This window comes from Anguilla rostrata, chromosome 7 (assembly GCF_018555375.3).
Source record: "Anguilla rostrata isolate EN2019 chromosome 7, ASM1855537v3, whole genome shotgun sequence".
Classification (NCBI taxonomy): Eukaryota; Metazoa; Chordata; class Actinopteri; order Anguilliformes; family Anguillidae; genus Anguilla; species Anguilla rostrata.
The window spans coordinates 55,437,114-55,456,830 of NC_057939.1; the positions used below are offsets into that span (position 1 = coordinate 55,437,114).

Here is a 19,717-nt window from a genome sequence, read left to right on the forward strand (position 1 = left end):
AATCAGGTATACCAAATTAAGGTTGAAATTAAAACCAGCAGGACGGTAGGTTTTAATTTCAACTGGTAGACTCCAGCTAAAACCAGCCAGATGAGTTATAAAAGCAGATTAAACCAGCTTGACCAGCTCAGACTGGTTCAAGCTGGAATCTTCAGCAGGGACGTGAGTCTGGACAGGCCCTGTGTGACACAGACATAGAGATACCGTAGAGGACTTCCCCCTGACCTTCCTGTTACCCTGTCTCAGCCCCCATGGACCAGCCCTGCTGCCGCGCCCTCTATGACTTTGACCCCGAGAACGAGGGCGAGCTGGGCTTCAAGGAGGGCGATGTCATCACCCTGACCAATCAGATCGACGACAACTGGTACGAGGGCATGCTGCACGGCCAATCGGGCTTCTTCCCCATCAACTACGTGGATATCCTGGTGCCCCTGCCCCATTAACTGCCCCCATCATACCCCAGGGGGCAGTTCGGGCCCACACATCGGCTTCTCCCCGCATCTGTGCTACTGCTTCCTCAAAGTTTCCATTCATAGCCACAAAGACGACGCAGACAATGATGACAAACCGGGACAGGCCTGCGCCTGCAACGCGACAGCGGTAACCGCTCCTCTTATTTGTACCCTAAAACGTTACCGTAAGATCAGTGTAAGATCTCGTTGACTTATATGAGAAGTTATTTACCTTTTATTTTTTCACAGATGTATTTTTTTCTCAGAAGCTGACAAGAATACAATGTGCGTCCCCGTCCTATTTCACTTTTAAAGTGTCAAGTCAGTTGGATCTTGTTCGATGTAGAAATAGATATAGCGCATTGTACTCTGTTAACAAAAAAAAAACAAAAAAAGTTTTGTGCTCTGAAATGGGGTGTTTTGGGGTATTGGAAAATTGAAAGAGTTTTGTGAGGCATGTACTATTTATTTTTGACTGGCAAGTTTCTTAGCTTATATGCAATTCAGAGTGAACAAGGACAGAAATGGAAACAAATAGTTTTATCCTTGTGTGGTGTCTTCTTGCATGCTGGGACAAATCAAAGTTGAGGACTGCCCCCTGTGAACTTGTGAAATTCTATCTGCTAAGAAACTGTGGTATGTGAATATAGACCGTCTTTTTCATATTTATATTTATTGGCCACAGTCGGTGAAAGGCTGTATTTCTTCACCGTATTCAGAACTATTGGTACCCCCCCGTTCCAGGAAGTACCCCAGCAAACAGCAGGTATTTTCCTCTGTCCAGACTGATGCATGGTGGAGAATGGAAATGTCCATTCCATGATGTGCTATGACTCCAACGATAGTCACGTGAGTGAAGCTTTCCACAACATGACTGCATGGTCCTCACCTGTGCGACTTTTTCACCTGATATTCGGACTGCAATAAACGTTGTTCCACTGCCTGCATAGTTTTTCCTGAGGGAACCATGGGAGGTTTCCTGGCTTACTCCTCAGCTGGCTCGATTGGTCCGTTCTACTTTACACATTTGCAGTACCTGCAGATCAGCTCGTAGAAGCACCTAGAACAGAACTGTGTTGTGTAGCTAAAACTAGTTAGCCGACTAGAAACCAAATAAAAAGTATTTCAAAAAGTTCTGGAGCCTAGCTGTGAAAGAAATTAGCTATTCGATGAGCTTAATTACAGTACAGATCTCTGTGGCTTTAAATTGGATTAAAATATGCAACCAGGTAGCTCACCTTAAAATCTTAATGACACAAATGAGCAGCACAAAGACCTGGAGTGTGCTTGCACCTATGACAGTGCTGAAGACACACAGCTGTTTCTGCCTAAAGTGCTTTTAGCACACTGAGTTCTGGGTATCTCAACTGTATTTGAACTGAGCCTATCGACTCTAAGCCACTGTCAGCTTCCTCTGACATGAGAGAAACCCCATTTTACTGGTCACTGTGCTGAGGTGTAGATGTGTTTAGTCTCATACGAATTAAGCTTAATAAGTAGGACTGCTGTGGTGCTAAGATTAAATAAAACTCACTGGTCTGGGTATGTTTAAGCCAGTGGAATGCTTGCTCTCTGTTCTGAAGAAGTAACATTTTTGTTTCAGACGTAAAATTACAACGAAAGGTCATGTTGCAAATAGAAGTTAAAATGTGTGTAATATATTAAATATATGTAATTGCCATATTTATAAATGTAATTATATTCATATGGTAATAGCATATATGGTAAAATGATACATTTTTGGCTTTACTGTCTGTATTCATGTAATTGCCGTTGTTCTTTTTAACTTACGACGAATACAGTATCACATGTAATTTGCCTACGTTGGTTTGCCTGCACACTCAAAATAAGAAGCTACTTTCTTAATTAATCAGGTGAATTGACTTCATAATGATGAAGGCAAAAATAATCTTTTGTGTTGAGAACTCAAACAGTAATAGCACATCTGAACACAAACAACAATATGAAACATATAACAGTGAAAACAATTTGATTTATTGTTTAATAAGTAAGGACCATTTCCTGTTTTCTTTGCAGTTTGAGATTTATACCGTTGACATTGAGACAGGCTACTGCTGGCAGTGCAAATGCTGAATCTTAATAGACTGTCTGTCTGTGAGGTATGACTATATTTAGCCAATGTTTTGCTTGTTCTAAAAACGGATTTATGACTGGATAAACTGGCTTTTTGGAGAGGAGAAAGAGTCTAATTCTGCGGCTGCAATACAGAAAATAAATGAAAACTGAATGAAAGTGACTAAGTCTATAAGCCAGATGCCTCAACCAAGTGCAAATTATACTTAAATTTTACTTTTCTGATTAATAATGCTGGGAGCTGGCCTTACCTGCTTGGTGATTATTTATAAAAAATGCATCCACCAGAACCCCAAAGCATGAGACTTTTCAGGTATATAAGCGCAGTGTAATATTGGGCACACACCTGTGCAGTCTGGTAGCGTTCAGGTGTACGCAGTGACACCATTCTGTGCAGTCTGGTAGCGTTCAGGTGTACGCAGTGACACCATTCTGTGCAGTCTGGTAGCGTTCAGGTGTACGCAGTGACACCATTCTGTGCAGGTGTGAGGGTCATGATTCCAGTCTGCAGCTTCTGCTGCTACAGCTTTCATTTTAGTGTGACTGGAGGACTACATCATCTAATTTATTCTGGAGATGATGGTGGTTTGAGAAGGCTTTCCCTACTGTGTGCATGCAGTCTGATTCCGTCCGATGGGGGAAAACTCCCAACTTCTTTACCAAATAATGGCAGCCTGGTTTTCCTGGGCCATTCCCTCTTTTGTACGGTATCTCCAGTGTCTCTTCACCTTTACCTGTAGTGGTGGTGTGTATTCCTGAGCCTGGAGAGCCAAGGTCATGGAAGCCATTTTGAGATCAAATTCCCATCCAATCAATGAACACCTACATTTGAGTACCAATTAGACTGGCAAAACCAATGGCTTTCGCAAAGCTATAGTGTTGACCTTTAGCATGATCTTCTTTTGCATGATACCACGGAAGTGTGTCTATTTTTCATTTAGAATGCATACACACTAAGAATTTTATAAAACACGTTATTTTCCCATCAAGAAACACCCACCAGTGCCTGAGTCAACAGCATGGTACCCTCCAGTGTGTGGACCAATCTAACCGGACCAATATAGAGTTATATGACCATGGAGCGTACTCCCAAATCCACTATTTTTTAACGTGTTAATGTATTTGTGAAGTGACTGTCAAATGAATATGTATAAATACAAAAACAGAAATGGCCTTGCGGCTTTTGTTAATGTCAGACAGGGCCACGGGAATATGAACACCAGGAAATCACCATGTACTCATGTCCTCGGGTTCTGAGCATTTTTCCCAGTGAAGAATCTGCTAAAGTCCATGTTTTCACTTGTTGATTTTAATTTGAACTGTTTCGGCTTGTATCACGCATGTCAGTTCTGATTTTACAGGCATATCTTAAGGAGCCCAGAGAAGATGAAGGGACTGGGCTTACAGACAGTCAGTTAAACACTGTCGGTTATTTTGCCCAGATTACTTCATTTACCTTAACACATTTGTGCATTATTATGACATTACATTACATTAATAAATCACCACGTCTTTATTTGCACTGGTGTAAAAATAAATCAATATTTTAAGTATGGACATTGATAATTCCTGCTGAGAATTCACTGCTCATCCAAAACAATCTGAATATGAATATGAACTGAATATGTTTTGCCATATGAGTAAATGCTTTGTATGCTGTTTACTGAGACTCTTAGCAGCATGTCTTGTAATGAAAATTGTATTAGCTTATGTAAATACTGAATTTTCCTTGCACTCCAAAATGTTAAAAATGAGCCTGTTTTTTTAACCTTGCTGAGTTACCTTAGATCCCTGAAAATATTACCAATTTATGTTAAACTACTGAAATGTAATTAGTAGTTATTACACGTGTGATTACTAAGTGGAGCTATATACAGAATATGGATATGTACTGTATGTGTAAGTGCGTGTTCAATTTGACCTCCAGAGAAACTAATTTTCTCCCACAACTTGTTTTACCAATTACCAGTACTATGTGAGACAAGACAAAAAGTCTTTGTCAAAATTGACATTGTTTTCCAAAAATCTGATTTAAAAAAACATGTTGCATTATGAATTATACATTTGCCTTGAGTCAGAATCTTAAGTGTAGTGGCGTGGCATTATGGTTGGCTTGCTTGAAACCAAAATGCTTCAGATTTAATTTCTAGTGGGTAATAATGTGTTAGGTGTTAGCTGCACCTGGACAGAGTACAGCCAGGTAGTTTAGACTTGGCCTAATGGAACCCGTTGTGTTTTACCGCTACACTTGTGGAGCACGTGTAAAAACGCGCACATTCGCTATTTACCGTAAACCGCTGCGTCATACACACGCGGACGTATTATACAATCACTTCTTAATACCGAGAATACAGTGTACACTGATATGGTAACATCTTGCAACCCGTGATGATGTCACAGGATCGTTAGCCCGCTCTAATGATTGAGCGCAACTGCTTCCGTGACGTTATCCAGCCTGCTCCTGGTTTACAAGCTGCAGTAGGCTATGCCGTTTGTATGGCGTGCAAGGAATTACTATATATGGAACGGTTCATAGAATGAATCATGTTAATAACGGATCTTTGGGTTTCTCTCTAATTAACTGATTTAAATGTGTATTTGTATTTATAAGGGACTCAACTTCTTGATTAAGAGAGTGAAATGCAATATACCAGTTCACAATTAACAGGAGAATGGAAATGAAGCATCATTTTCTCTAGATTCTAAGCGTCTTCACAAGGAAATGTGCACACGTTATTTCGCACGTTCACGTGTGATTTCACTCAGAATGACTGTGCTTTGGTAAGCGATTTACTGTGTCATTCTACAAATGACAGTGCATGGAATTAACTGTACGGCAATAACAGGAAGATATTATGTTTCAGTGTTTGAAACTGAGGAGTGTAACTGTTTTATTTTCTTTTTTGTGGGGTGGGGGGGAGGGGGGGGGGCAGAGGGGGCAGAACCTATGACCACATTTTTCTTGTTTCACCATATTTAATTGTTGCACCAGTTTCTCAGTATTACTGGTACATCTCTTGAAAAATGGACCAATAATTGAGGGTAGGATTTTGAAAAGTGACCAAGCTCATCTACGATATCAGCGATTGTTTTAGTGAGGGGAAGCACAACTCGAGTTTAGTACCGTTTGTTTGCAGAAGGTCTGGAGATACAGAGTGAACTGGCAGAGCATTCAGTTTATCTGGTGATATTTCCATAACCGTTTCCCTGCGTTTGGTTTCAATTAATGTGAGTATTTTTGCCCTCAATGAGGACTGTACAGCTTCTCCTGTGGTTTCCACCTTGTGTGTAGGGTTGTGCACCTAGCTTATCTTATTTTTGTACAGAACTGTTAATAATATTTAACTATTATTAATGGGTAATGGCAGGATTATTGTGCTGCACACTGATGTTGTCCTTGGTTTTTATTTATTTGTCGTTTTTTTCCTCTTTTTTCTGTGCTGGATTACAAGAAAATGTACTGCTTGATGTGAGAAAATAAATCTATGTTATTTACTCAAATAAACACCAAGACACAAGTCACATGACTCACCTGAGTTTGTACTTTCATAAACACGCCACAACAATACAGGCCACAGCATCAGAAGGCCTTCTCTAAATATTATACAAATACTGGAACCACAGAACTCATTTGCATTACCATCTCTTCCTCCGACAGTGTACGTTTAAAGCTGAAAACCAGCAGAACACTCAACAACTTCCATGACAAATTTAATTGTGTTTTTGAGTCAGACGTCTACACGTCCTTCCAAATCCATATCAAAGAAGCCATCTAGTGGTGAGAATTCATAATGCACCTACTCATCCCTGTAGCGAATACAAGAATTTCACTGTGGATATCAGCAAAGCATCCGACATGTCAGGTATCCATTAGCAACCCCAATGTGGACATGGTCCACATAATCATTTGACTAATTTTGGGCACCTGTCTTTTTGTTTTTGTTTTTTTTTTGTAAATTATTACTATCGGGTATTAATTTCTGAAAATGTTAAATTAAGCATCTCACAAGAAGCATTAAGGTCAGGGACCTTCTGTTTTAAAATCAATGCGCATACTGCCTCGTAATTGAGAGGAACCCTCTGAATGTACATCCTCAGCCAAAGGCCTCTGAGCACGGACACACATTTTTAAAATGGTGCATCCATATGATGCATGAGGAAATATTTTGCCTGTACAACTTGGAGTTCATCCAAGTTCAATGTAATTCAGAAGGAAGTTGTTAGATTTATGGCCTGATGCCAGTTATGGCCCATGAGAGAGGTAAGAGCTGAATAATTAGTTGGCAACCAGAACAGAAAAAAAGGCGACAGTGTAAAATAATTCAAGGGGACTGGATGAGCCCCTCTGAGGCTGCAGGTGTGATTTTCAGGTGGTGCTGTTTTCACTGACTATGCTAATTGTTCACCCGGCAGGTGGAGCAATTTAATATAAATAAGTGCCATCAATATGGCAAGAAACACGTGAAAAGCCACACATTTCCACCACCAGATGTCACTAAGTGTCTGATAAGCCAGCTGAATTTGGTCATTATTGAGCCACTTCTGATGTAGACAGCAGGAGGAAAATAAGAAAATAATAGATATTATATTATTATAACTTACTTTAGCTCATGTTTGATGCTGCTGATTTGGAAAAAGGCAAATTATGATCTTCTGCACATTCCTTTCCTGTAAATTTGATTATGAATCACTTTTTCAGTCAATAAAAGCTAACATTCAAGTCAATGTAAATGATTACATGATTTTTTTCAACTTTGCTATGATTCACATAGTGATCAGAAATATAACTACATAAGACGCATGCTGGAAGATTCATAAAAGTATGTTGGTCGTGTAATATGAATTCTTGGCTGCTGCATGCTTCATTGGTAGAAAATAATATGACAATGATATCAGGAAGTATCTATAAAGAAAGCTCAAATTTTAACAGAGGGTTGTAAGAAAGTCACATGCATCATCTGAAAAATATACATGCACACACAGAGTAGACTACTTGAGTGCTGAGTCAGAGCCTTCATGTCTTTTCAATAAATAAATAAAAGAACAAAAGTAATACTAAGCAAATATTCTTTGAAATTAGAACCAGCACTGTGATCGACTTAACCACATGAGAGTCCAACAAAAGTAAATATTTTCCTCATTTATGAATCATCTCAATAGCATGCAAATATAATATAGGGGCTGTCTGGCTGGTAATACAGATGTGATCAGAAAGCCAAGGTAAGCCATATTTATAGGTGCATTGTATCTTAATTTTGTTCAAGTTTCTGTTTTTGATATCAAATTGTTTATATCAAATATAATCATATCAGATATCAAAGTATCTTTGTATAATTAGCAGTGAGCAGCTCCAGAATTTTATTCTTAAAATATATGTTATTTACCAATGTTAGGGATTAGAAAACACATTTGTCAGATTGAATGGTGTGATTATAATAAATATATTACTATTTTCTACAGTGTGCTTCTTTTGTGTTGGTGCGTTATAACCAGTCTTTATTATTACAGCTCTAAGCTGGAGACAGTATTGTGATTACCCTCCAGAGGTTTACAGGAGAAGGAGAAATATAACAGCCGGCCATGACAATCAGAGCACTGGGTATAATTCAGTCAGGAAAATGGCGAGCATTGCTGGGCTGGATGGCCTGTTCTCGTCATCATGTTATGTTATGTTATGTTTACGTTACGTTATGTTTGTTATGTTGTGCTGTGATCGTCTAAAACGAAGAGCACTTCCTGTTTCCTCATTTGCCTTGTGTTTTTCTTTCGGGTTTTTTTTTGTTTTGGTTTCCTTGGGGTAATCCTAAAGTACCGGGAATTAATTCAAATCCCCAGGGAGGACGATGCATAGTAATGCTGAGGGAATTTGACTCTGGACCTGCAGGCTTTTGAGCCTGAATGTGTGGCCTTGTGCTGTTACCACCGAGAGCAAGGCCTTTAACTCGGCCATCCCGCTTAAAGTCCAGCTCTCCTGGATTACACACCAGGTGAGATTTAAAACTGAAGGTCTGGCAAGCCAACCTGGACATTTATGCATGCACCGTAAACATGCTAAATAAAGCACTAGTAGCACTAATAAACATCACATGATTTGTTAGGGAACAATCTACCACTGAGGCCCGCTCGTTTGTTAAGAGTGTTGCTTTTCTTTGGAGTTTATTTGTCATTCCTATTATAATCCATATAATCCACCTTGAACATAAAACAGCTTCTTCCTTAAAAACATGCTCATTCTACGCTTTTTTCATATTTAGTACAAGTAGTAAAATGCATTTCTAATATCACAGTGTAGTAAATGCACCAATGATTATCTGAATCTGTATCTTCTGTGTATATATATCTATATTTGAGAAGGGAGAGGAAGTTGGCTCCATTGCCATGTATATTGACAGCCTTTGACAGCATACATCCTACAATTATTAGTTCACATTTCACAGGTGAAACATTATATTTGCTTATGCAACATTATGCCGATGAAGAATGATAACAATAGCTGGAAATCTGTGTTCGTTTCCTTGTCATCTCCGTCCGCACCCATCATGAACTATAGGTCTCATTGAAATTACATACAATGAACTTCCATCCAATAGCTTGGTGCTAGCACGGCCATTAGCATTAGATGGTCGTTTAGAGGTCACAGGCAGCTAATTATCCTGGCTTAGGTGGATACACCGACAAACCAGCCTCTCTCAGAACTCCGGGGTTCACAATGCAGGAATTTCTCATGTAAAATATTTAGAGATTATTCGTCAACAATATTCTTTCTGCGTGTGAGTTCTGCTTTGCTAGTGCGGATACACTGGGGCATGCCACTGCCAGTTCACTTCCACTGAAGCAGAACCATCATTTGCATTGGAAGACTGAACCATGGGTGTGTCTTCTGAGAAGATGTCTCACAGAAGCACTGATTAGGCAGATCAGGTGTAGAGCTATGACTTATCGATTCCATCTTCAGAATAACAGACCGCATCTATCATCGGTCCTTCCGCGACCGGCACGCTTGGCTCATTTACTATATTTTCAATGAGAAATATGAAAAACCCATCGCTGTCATTCCACAAACAAACAAAAAAAACCAGCTGCATGGAATATGTTTCTCCAGCACTGCACTGTTACCACCCGTACAATGGCATGCAAATGATGAGGCAGCCCAGAGTCAGGCAACGGAGAGACACCGAATTATGACACAAAATCCCGCACAGATCAAATAGGTTCACCTGTCCTGCAGACGGGTATACTTATGTGCAGCACGGTCATTTAGATGTAGTTTGTTGAAATGGTGACTGGATCATTATTTCAGTGTTCAGGAAACACAAAACTGCAAATGCTATAAGAGAACGCACTGAAGCTAGAAATCCTGAAGTAACAAAAAACTCCCAGTCAGTCCCCCATACCCCCCCCACCCCCCCACTCTCCAACCTGCCGAAACAATGCAGATTAGGAATGACATTTCACTAGAGGATCTGCTGGACCTCTGGCTGGAGGTGGCGGGAGGGGGATGGGGGGGGGGCATTCCAGGATTTCAAACTGCAGCGGTTGACACGAGTCACACACTTACCCCTGTGATATCCCAAAAGAGAGAAGTGACCACAGAGAGGTGCATAAGCACAGGGGCAGACAGGCAATTCGGTAAAAAGCATTCCTCAGGGCCTCGATGTGGGTGGCCCCCCGGACAGACGCCTTCCCCCTAAACCACCGCGGAGGCCGCTCGTTGAGCGCACAGGCAACCAGACGAACGCTGGGCTTGTCTTCATTGTTCTGCTACGTGCCAAACACTTGTAACCACATCATGTAGACTGACAGGTTTCGGTATCTGAAAAACCTCATTAAAAGCGTTTGTCACCTGCAACCTACACTGGCGATAAGAGGGCTCATTGTGCTCACTCTTCACTGTCCTCATTAGACACCATCATGAGAAACGAGGTACGTTTTACAGCCCACCGCCCAGCCCGCTACACCAGTACAGAGCGCCGCCTGCTTACCTGATTACATGGCGGTAATAGCAGGGCTAAGCACAGCTGTGTGGAACACCCAGCCATCCGAAGACCTGCAGCTGGTTTCTGTCAGTAACAGGCTACGATTGACTTGCACAAGGTGCTTACTGACAGACATAAAATATCAACATCAACATGTCAATTTGCAATGAGTCTGATTTTTAAAAAGTTTGGCACCAGGAGTCCTCTTTGTAAGATTTACTGAAGGGCATACACTTCTGTGGGGTCGTTTATAGCATGAATTACTTCGTGAATTGTGTTATTAAAATGGCAGGTGAAACAGAAGGTTTTGAGAAACATGGCCACTCAGTCAGCAGTTACAAGCCACAACTGGCAGCGTGGCCAAGAAGCACTTTTTTGTGTCCTGGATTACAGCTTAGTGCTGTGTGCTTTTTCTAAAGCGGTGTGTTTGCTCTGTCTCTGAATTGTCCCTGTTAAACCCTGGAGACTCGGAGCTCGGAGCCAGCAGACCCATTCAGCAGAGCCCCCTTTATCCCACCCCCTCCTCTCTCCGTTCCCCCCTGAGTAAGAGAGGCACGCAGACTTGCTTCCTCTCTCGGTGCGGACAGGGGCCAGCGTTAAGAGGCGGCTGTCAGGTGACTGGGCCAGCCTGTGTCATTACATGTTTTCCGTCGGGCTTTTACATACTTTCTCCATTCAGCTGAAAGACCCCTCTTTCAGCACCCGACATGATTTCCTAATTGCCCGTCTTTCAGCCCTCATCAGGGACAATAATCAGGGGAGATAAACGAAGCAGAAAGACGGGTCGGGCGGCTCCTGACTCAGCCGCACAGGTGAGGAAGCTCCTCGCTCCGGCAGCGCGATGCTGTCGCTCACCTGCCAGCTAGCTCTAACCGTGGGTGGGGTGTGTGTGTGTGTGTGTGTGTGTGTGTGTGTGTGAGTGTGTGTGTGGTGTGTGTGTGTGTGTGTGTGTGTGTGTGTTTGTGTGTGTGTGTTTGTGTGTGCATGTGTGTTTGTGTGAGTGTGTGATTATATGTGTGTGTGTGTGCATGTGTTTGTGTGTGTGCGTGTGTGCGTGTTTGTGTGTGCATGTGTGTTTGTGTGAGTGTGAGTGTGAGTGTGTGTGAGTGTGAGTGTGTGTGTGTGTGTGTGTGAGTGTGAGTGTGTGTGAGTGTGTGCGTGCATGCGTGTGTGTGTGCATGTGTGTGTGCATGTGTGTGTTTGTGCATGTGTGTGTTTGTGTGTTTGTGTTTGGGTGCGTGTGTGTGTTTGTGCGTGTGTGCGTGTGAGTTGTTCATGCGGCATGTATAACTGGCTGGTGGCCAGGGGACTGGTCTGGGCTGTGTGAGTGTGTGTCATCAGCAGGTATGAAGAGGGGATTTGTGGGGAATCTGTGGGGTTGGTCATGGGCTGTCATAACAGAACAATGCAGACTTGTCAACTCACAGGAGTTACAACATCCACCCGTGCGCTGCTGCTAGTCCACGTTTCAGTCCTTTCCTTCCGCTGCAAGAATCATTTCCTTGTGTTCTGTACTGAGGATACAGAATGTTTCTATCTGTTCCAAGTGCCTTCAATTTAATAAGATTAACCTGCATAAAACACTGACCATATGCTTATAAAACAAAATTTTCTGTGTAAAATAAACTATTTTAAAATACGTTTAAATTCTTCCAGTGTACTTCTGGAATTATATGAACACAGCAAGAGTTAATTTAACACTGGGAATTTTGACACATCCTGTTTTCTCCTACATGCTGTGAAGCTGTATAAAATCCACTCTCAGTCTGAGGTTAAAACTGCATTAACTTCACTCTGGGGTCAACAGTGCTCTGCGGCTCTGGTTTTGTAAAAGGGCTGTACCTCACAACACAGGTGGTGCGAAAAATAAACGAGCAAATTTTTGTGGAATACAAAAAATCTGTCAACATTGTTCGCATGAAAAAGACGATGTGATGACAGTTTGAGTGGAACAGATGTGGATGTACAGTATATCTGCCTGAAATTAACAGGAACATGGTGTGCATCCAGGGTTGGGGTAAATTCCCTTTTAATTTGGTCAATTTAGACGATGAATTAGAGTTCAATTCATGAAATTAGAACAGCAGCAGGAAGCCCTGTGTTAAAGGGTTAAACTCCATTTGTTGTCACATCAAATACCATAAATTTATCAAATATGTCTGGTTTTGAGTAAACTCATATTGCATCTCTCGAAGATAACAATAAACCTTTGAAAACTGTGTTTCCAGGTGTAAAATTATGTTTCAATTTCAATTTTTTGTGCCTCATCTCTGTAGGCTGTGTCTTTTTTTAATGGTGTAAATGTTTCATGCAGCAATGTGTGTTACATTCCTGTTTCATAAGACGCACAGAATGAAAAATTCTGCACCTGATATTGCTGCATATGACTGCGCACACGCACTCCGCAGGTTGTGTCTGTTTGACGCTGCTGAAATAATGACCTGTCTGTGGCATTAATCCGCCCTGCACATCAATCACACGCTGCCAGCGCATGCCTCGTTTGTCACTCCCAGCTCTCATAAAGTGTCAGCTCACTGCATTAGTGCTGTGCTTCTGCACTGGAACGCAGCTCACTGCATTAGAGCTGTGCTTCTGCACTGGAACGCAGCTCACTGCATTAGAGCTGTGCTTCTGCACTGGAACGCAGCTCACTGCATTAGAGCTGTGCTTCTGCACTGGAACGCAGCTCACTGCATTAGAGCTGTGCTTCTGCACTGGAACGCAGCTCACTGCATTAGAGCTGTGCTTCTGCACTGGAACGCAGCTCACTGCATTAGAGCTGTGCTTCTGCACTGGAACGCAGCTCACTGCATTAGAGCTGTGCTTCTGCACTGGAGCGCAGGGCGAGGACGAGCGGGAGCTCCACGGAAACGGAGAGCGCTGGCGGCAAAGCGCCAGCAGACGCCTCGTTTCTCATCCCCGGGCTCAGGCTGTAATCTGGACTGAAAGTCACACCCAGGCCGCCATTGTTCAGGCGCTCTGGAAAAGTGCTCTCTCTGCATGACTGACTCCCAGTCTGCTGGCACAAAGAGCCAGGATCCTCGTTCCGCCCCATTCAGACATGGGAACCGCGAGTCCATGAGTCCATTACTTCAGAAGCCCGCTTTAGGACAAGTCTCTCTGGCTGGCCTCCCAACTCCCGTCAAGAGTCCGGTCAAAGCGAGCCAACATCCACGGGCAATTTTCCTTTTGGTTTAACATGTCACTTTGGGCCTAGCAACAGACGGAATCCTGCTGTGTTGTGTTGCTACTGTAGCAGGCAACGCGATGTCTCTCTTACAACACTAACAACATTACATATACATTACATTACATATACATTCCCAAACAGCGCAAACTCAGTTTATTTCACGACCAAAAATAAACAGATCTCACATGAATTGCCACCCAATGAAATCATTAATACAGTCACCGCAGTGAATCTCTATTGGTTGCTCATTTGTCTTTGAGTCAGCGCCATTTCAGGTAAGCAGCAGAGCCCTGTCCTAACACAGGAAATCGATGTTCAACACGCTAAACAAACACAGCCACGTGATTGGTCTCTGTGCCTCATCCAGTCGGGTCACACGCAGACTCAGAGCAGATTTAAGGGGAAGTGTACCGGCACTTTTCGTGAGGCTAGGCAAGTACGGCGTCTCTACTAGGCCTCCAATTACCCGTACGGTCGACGTGGGGACTTAAAATGGCTTCCCGCTGGAGGAGAGATTAGTGCCCCCGCGCACCCTTCAGTATAAACGAACACAGACAGCAGGGAACTGAGGCGTCGGCTTCGGCTGTCTGCAGCGCATTGTCGAACCGCTTCCTGCATCTGTGACCGCGTTTCTCCCTCGCACAATGGCTCACACCCCCCCCCCCGCACAATGGCTCACCCCCCCCCCCACCCTGTGCGCACATTGCTGATGGAGGCGACCCCAAACCCCACAAAAGAGCAGGGGAATTTGGGTCTGACGGAGAGCTTAACCTGAGAGACTAACTTGTTTTCTGTATTCAATCCCCAGGCACCGGAGAAAAACACTACAGGGGAGGGGGGGGGGGGGGTTTGGGGGGTCAAAACCCAGCTCAAGTCCATAAAGGTGCGGCAGACTATGGTTAAAAGAATAAAATATGATGAAAGCCACAAGCATAGTTTTCATAAAGAGCCACGCTAACATGGATCATAAAGAAAATTCAGCAGCAGGAACGGAGACGCACAGTATATGAATGTTTGAATATCTGCCCACAAGATTTGACATGTATTGGTATTTGACTTAAGCACGAATAAGCCAGAGGTGTCAGTGATTGAGGACGTCCAAATCCCTGAGTAACAGTCGTGCAGGTGGCTATGGGAGTACAGGCATACCACACATGTCCCGCCCCTCCCTTGCCCCATTCATTTTTACCTACCTCCAGTAAAGAGGTAAATGGATCAAGATGACAAGCCTTGCTAACAGGAAACCTCGCCGTGTGACATTTGGCCTAATGCGGTGTGTGGCACATGCTCCTGGGTTTTTGTTCTGCGTAGAGGAACATTCTGGTTTATGCTACAACCTGTCAAGACTGTCACACAATTATGCTCATCGCCAAGTACTAGAGTGTGTCTTCATTAAATGTGAACTGAACACTGCTTTACAGATCGATATGCAGTACGATACGACACATGTAGCAGACAGACGATAAGGGTTATTGCTATGAGCTAAAACCTTTTTCTCCCATAAGTGTACCTGTCCACATTTAAGACAAGTAGCCTAGTATTTGGAAAAAACAGAGGATAATTTACTGTGTACTAAATGTTATGACTGACATCCGCTTCCTCTTAATCAAGGCTCTTCTACCAATTAGACAGAATGAATGTTACACTTCAACTATGATTAAAATACAATGCCGATTTTGTTTAACAACAAGAAGGACATCATTAGATCTTCATGAGACCTGAATGCTCCTGTTTGCAATTAGGCTATTCGAAATAAATTTACAGAAAAGCCTGAAAAAAATTCCAGCGGAACATTTATCAGCAAAGCTGCTTCCATTGCTCAACTGCGCACTAAGGTGAGATGTAAATGAACAACGCACTTTTGAAAGACCCCAACACTCCCACATCATGTCATCTTGAACATAAGCACTTACCAAATCAGGTAAGTGATATTTTTACTCAACACTTGTGCCAAGTAGAGTGTAACGTCATGGATAAATTACTCAGACACAAAAGATCATGCATTCACTCATCCATTCATTGAATGCATGATTTTAGATCGCTAGGCTATCATTAACGTTAGACACTTACCTTCATAATCTGATATGGAACACTCCAGCTACAAAGCCTTATAAATGAAAGCACACCCATCTCAGTTAGCTACAACATTTATATTATTGTCATAAGGGAGACGCTACTGTTAGTAAACCAACCTGAATGCTGAAATGAAACTTAATACCGCTTAATACTGATAATTTCTGTCTGATTGTCAACTCCGAGTTTGCCGTAGGTGCTTTCGCGAGGTTTCAACCACAGCCGCCATGTCCCACAATGCTTCGCGGCCAGTTCAATTCAAATTTCACCGTATTTAACCGTAATATTGCGTATTCTAGCCATTATTTCACATTAATATTAGCTGTAAAAAATGCTCTTCTTCCGACTACAAAAAATGTAAATAAATGATTACAGTAGCACTTTAGTACTTTCAAGGATCAATTTTCTGTGAATTACAATTTCTAAGCTCCAGTGACAAGCTTTTTATGTTGGCACAGCAACCATAATTAAGTTGTGTGCGATTCAGCTGACACAAATATTTGTAGTTTTGTGAGCTACATTTTATAACTCCATTCAAATACAAAGGCAAAATGACCAAGTTATTGTAACTAAGAATTTTACACTGGGCCAGGCTAAAATATAAAGATGTTTGTACAATATTTTATGAAGAAATATTATTCTAAAATCTATAGTTATTTTTGACAGGCAACAAAATTACATTTATCTTAAAGGCTAACACATTACCATCCATTAAGAAAATATTTTAAATGTATATTATGCAGCGTCTGCGTTGATGAATTGATCTGTACAACATCAGCATGCCCTTGTTACAAGCAACCGATCTCACCACATGAAGAAAACAATAACTAGTTACTGTTCCGTCACGAGAAGTACCCGTTGACTGGTAAGTATTATTCAGGTAATTGCTTTATTTATTTATTTTATTTTATTGCTAAATGATCATAGCAAACTGGTTTTAAAGGATAAAGGTTCTGATGTGTCTGGAAGCATTAGCCTGAGGTATAATTAGCGTAAGGTTGACGCGTGTCAGTTATGATCTGTGCTGCTTTACGTCTGCAGAGGCCTAGTCTGAAAGGGAAATCTGCGCGAAGAAAACCATTGGCAAGTGGCGCATTCTAATTACCATCTATTGTGCGTTCTCAGTGATGTTTAATGACAGAACCACACTGTACCTGCCATGCCCATAAAGAACCGATGCGTACGGGGAGCCAAAGATACTTCACTGCTGTCTGTCAGTCTGATGGGAGCGGTGGCTTCACCGGACAGACGTGAAAAAACAAGCAAGGCCTGTAGTCTGGCTGGAACCCTGACAAAAGGCTTCATGCTGAGTTACTCTGAAACACTGAGTCGAAAATAGAATACTGGACTAATAATTGCAAGTGTGACTTTACCGCCTGAATACATAATAATGAAGATATAGAGGAGGACCTGCCTAGGATGACACATAATAAGAGGCCATAAACTTGTCATCAACTTTGTTCAGCTGTCAACGTAACAAGCTGGTAAAAAAAAAGTTAAGCATGATTCGTGTTTTTTATATTTTTTCGGTGATGTGGCAAATGCAGAAACTTGAGGCTACAGTCTCTCTTTCTCGCTTGGTGTTTACACGGATCTTTCATTCACGGGTAATTTGAGGAACTTCTGCCTATTGTTTCTTGCTTCATCCACTCTGAAAATTACGACAAGGTATGTGAGGCATTTAGCGTTGCTTTTCAGTCTGTTTCCTAACAGTATCTCGGGGTCAAATCTGCAACACCTTGCAGAATTTTAGACGTTTTGAGGGTCGATGCACAAAAACATACATTCTGCTGGACCGAAACAGAACTAAACGTGACACTACTTTTTTTAGCAGAAACAAGTGAAACTGTACACCCGACTTAAACAATGCACTGAGATAAGAACTGATGAAAATCTCAAGAAAGCAGACACACTACAATGCAATGCTGTTTATGGTGCTGTAGGGAAACGGTAAAGAGAAAGGGCTTAATTTGCAGGAGTCACCAGTAAACAGAAAGAATGAAGCCTTTTGGATGGCTGCCACTCCTGAGCACTTTGTCAGTTCTGTGAAAAGCCACACAGTGAGAAATTAATCCCGCTTAATGACAGAGAATAAAAAGCACATCTGATGCATTCAGCTCCACGCCGAGCTCGTTGTGCAACGCGATGCCAGTCAGGTACGGACAGGAGAAGAAATTCTGATTTGACAAGCCGTGTGAGGGGGGGGGGGGGCAGAGAGACTTTTCAGGAGGTGTTGAAACGCAGATCCAGACAGATTTGCTACAGTGCATGAGCTGACATCTGCAATCAGGCGCAGCGGCGGCTCATGCGCCATTGTGCTCCCGGTGTTCCTCTGCTGAGCGTCAGGAACAAAACACAGGTGTGTCTGACGAGCAGGTGAGAGGGAGGGAGTGCGTGTGCGTGTGCGTGTGTGTGAGTGTGTGTGAGTGTGTGTGTGCGTGTGAGTGTGCATGTGTGTTTGTGTGTGTGTGTGAGTGTGTTTGAACAATTCTGTGTGTGCAATTCTGAACAAGCTGAATTTTTCAATTTCCAGTAAATGTAATTTATAGTACATTTTAAAATGAGTATGCATCACTGTACTGTATGATATTCAGTACTGCTAGTTTTAGACGTTAACAGGCATATAAAAGTGCAGGAAAATGCTTTCTGATTGAGTCTGATTGGTTCCTCATCTACTTCCCTCTTGCAGTGGAAGCACACCAATACTGTCAGCAGGAATGATGTAAACTGATCGTTTTGATAAGATTATGGTTTGCACTTGAAGATAGATTTTCCATTCCACACACTGTATAGAGCATCATAGGGAGAATCTGCTGAGCTCACTCCACTTCTACACTGATTTGCATCATGCCAGCTTAAAGCAGATTTGTGTTTATGTATATCAAACGCTTCACACCAGCAGACCTATGGCTTAGCTCTCATGTGGAGCATCTCAGACTGTTCCTCATGAGAGCAGGACTGCAGCCCCAGTGTCAGAGTGATCGTATCAGAGTAATTAAACACACACACACACACACACACACACACACACACACACACACACACACACACACACACCTACACACGCACACACACACACACACACCTATACACACACCTACACACACACTCACACTCACATACACATACACATTTACTGTGATGCATGCAAGAATGCAAATATTAAGATACAAGACATAGAAAAATGATAATTAGTGATTGCACAAACATCATTGGGCCTGGATCCAGTCAACATTTGTCTTTAACTTTGACTTTCAAATAAATGCAAGGGCTGGATTTTTCCCTTGCAAATATAGTGTAGGCAAGTTCAGCATTCACGAAAATTACCCCACCAAGCAGTGTTTGTACAGAAAAAAACTATACGAGAGAGAGAGAAGAGAGACAGAGAGAGACAGAGAGAGGGAGGGAGAGAAAGAGAGAGAGAGAGAGGGCGTTTTGATTATTCTTGAGAGATGTGTATGTTTTGTTTCATTTCAAATGTGCTTTTGCTGCAAATGAAATGAATGTTGCTCTGGCTTTCATCTTCATCAGTAAATAAATAAATTCAATAACAACATTTATTGATGTTTATTTATTTATTATTGACTCTACACGATAGTTAATCTGATTGAAAAATGGAAAAAACAGAGACAGGTCACTTTCCATCCAATGGATTGGTGAGTATGTGGTAGTTTGGTACCAGAGTGACTACCATCTCGTCCAATATCTCTTGTACTGCGTGGTTTGGGAGCCCATATGCTGTATGTCCATATGATAAATACTGAGTTTGGACGTCTGTCATAAGCATCATAAACCTCTCCAGTGCTGATGTTTATTTACAGCAGCTGAGAATAATCTGAGAATAGGCTGCTGGAAAGGAAAGCAGTCTCGTACTGAGCCCTCCATTGCTTTTCTCTCAAATGTTAAAATGCAGCTGATTATTATTTTTCCTG

At 42.1% G+C, this 19,717-nt stretch overlaps 1 protein-coding gene across 2 annotated transcripts in view; it reads left to right on the forward strand.

Annotated features, from left to right (window-relative positions):
- Positions 1 to 6,064, forward strand: part of LOC135260106 (endophilin-A1-like) — a 32,991-nt gene extending 26,927 nt beyond the window's left edge. The window contains exons 9-10 of one of the 2 annotated variants that reach the window (XR_010331471.1): positions 247 to 2,915; positions 3,002 to 6,064. Coding sequence is in view for 1 of the 2 variants with exons in the window: in XM_064345291.1 (XP_064201361.1) it covers positions 247 to 443 (197 nt within the window). In the remaining variant the exon portion in view is untranslated. Of the gene's footprint in view, positions 1 to 246 lie in introns of both variants that reach the window. The other variant, XM_064345291.1, reaches the window with a different exon arrangement.
- The last annotated feature ends 13,653 nt before the right edge of the window (positions 6,065 to 19,717 follow it).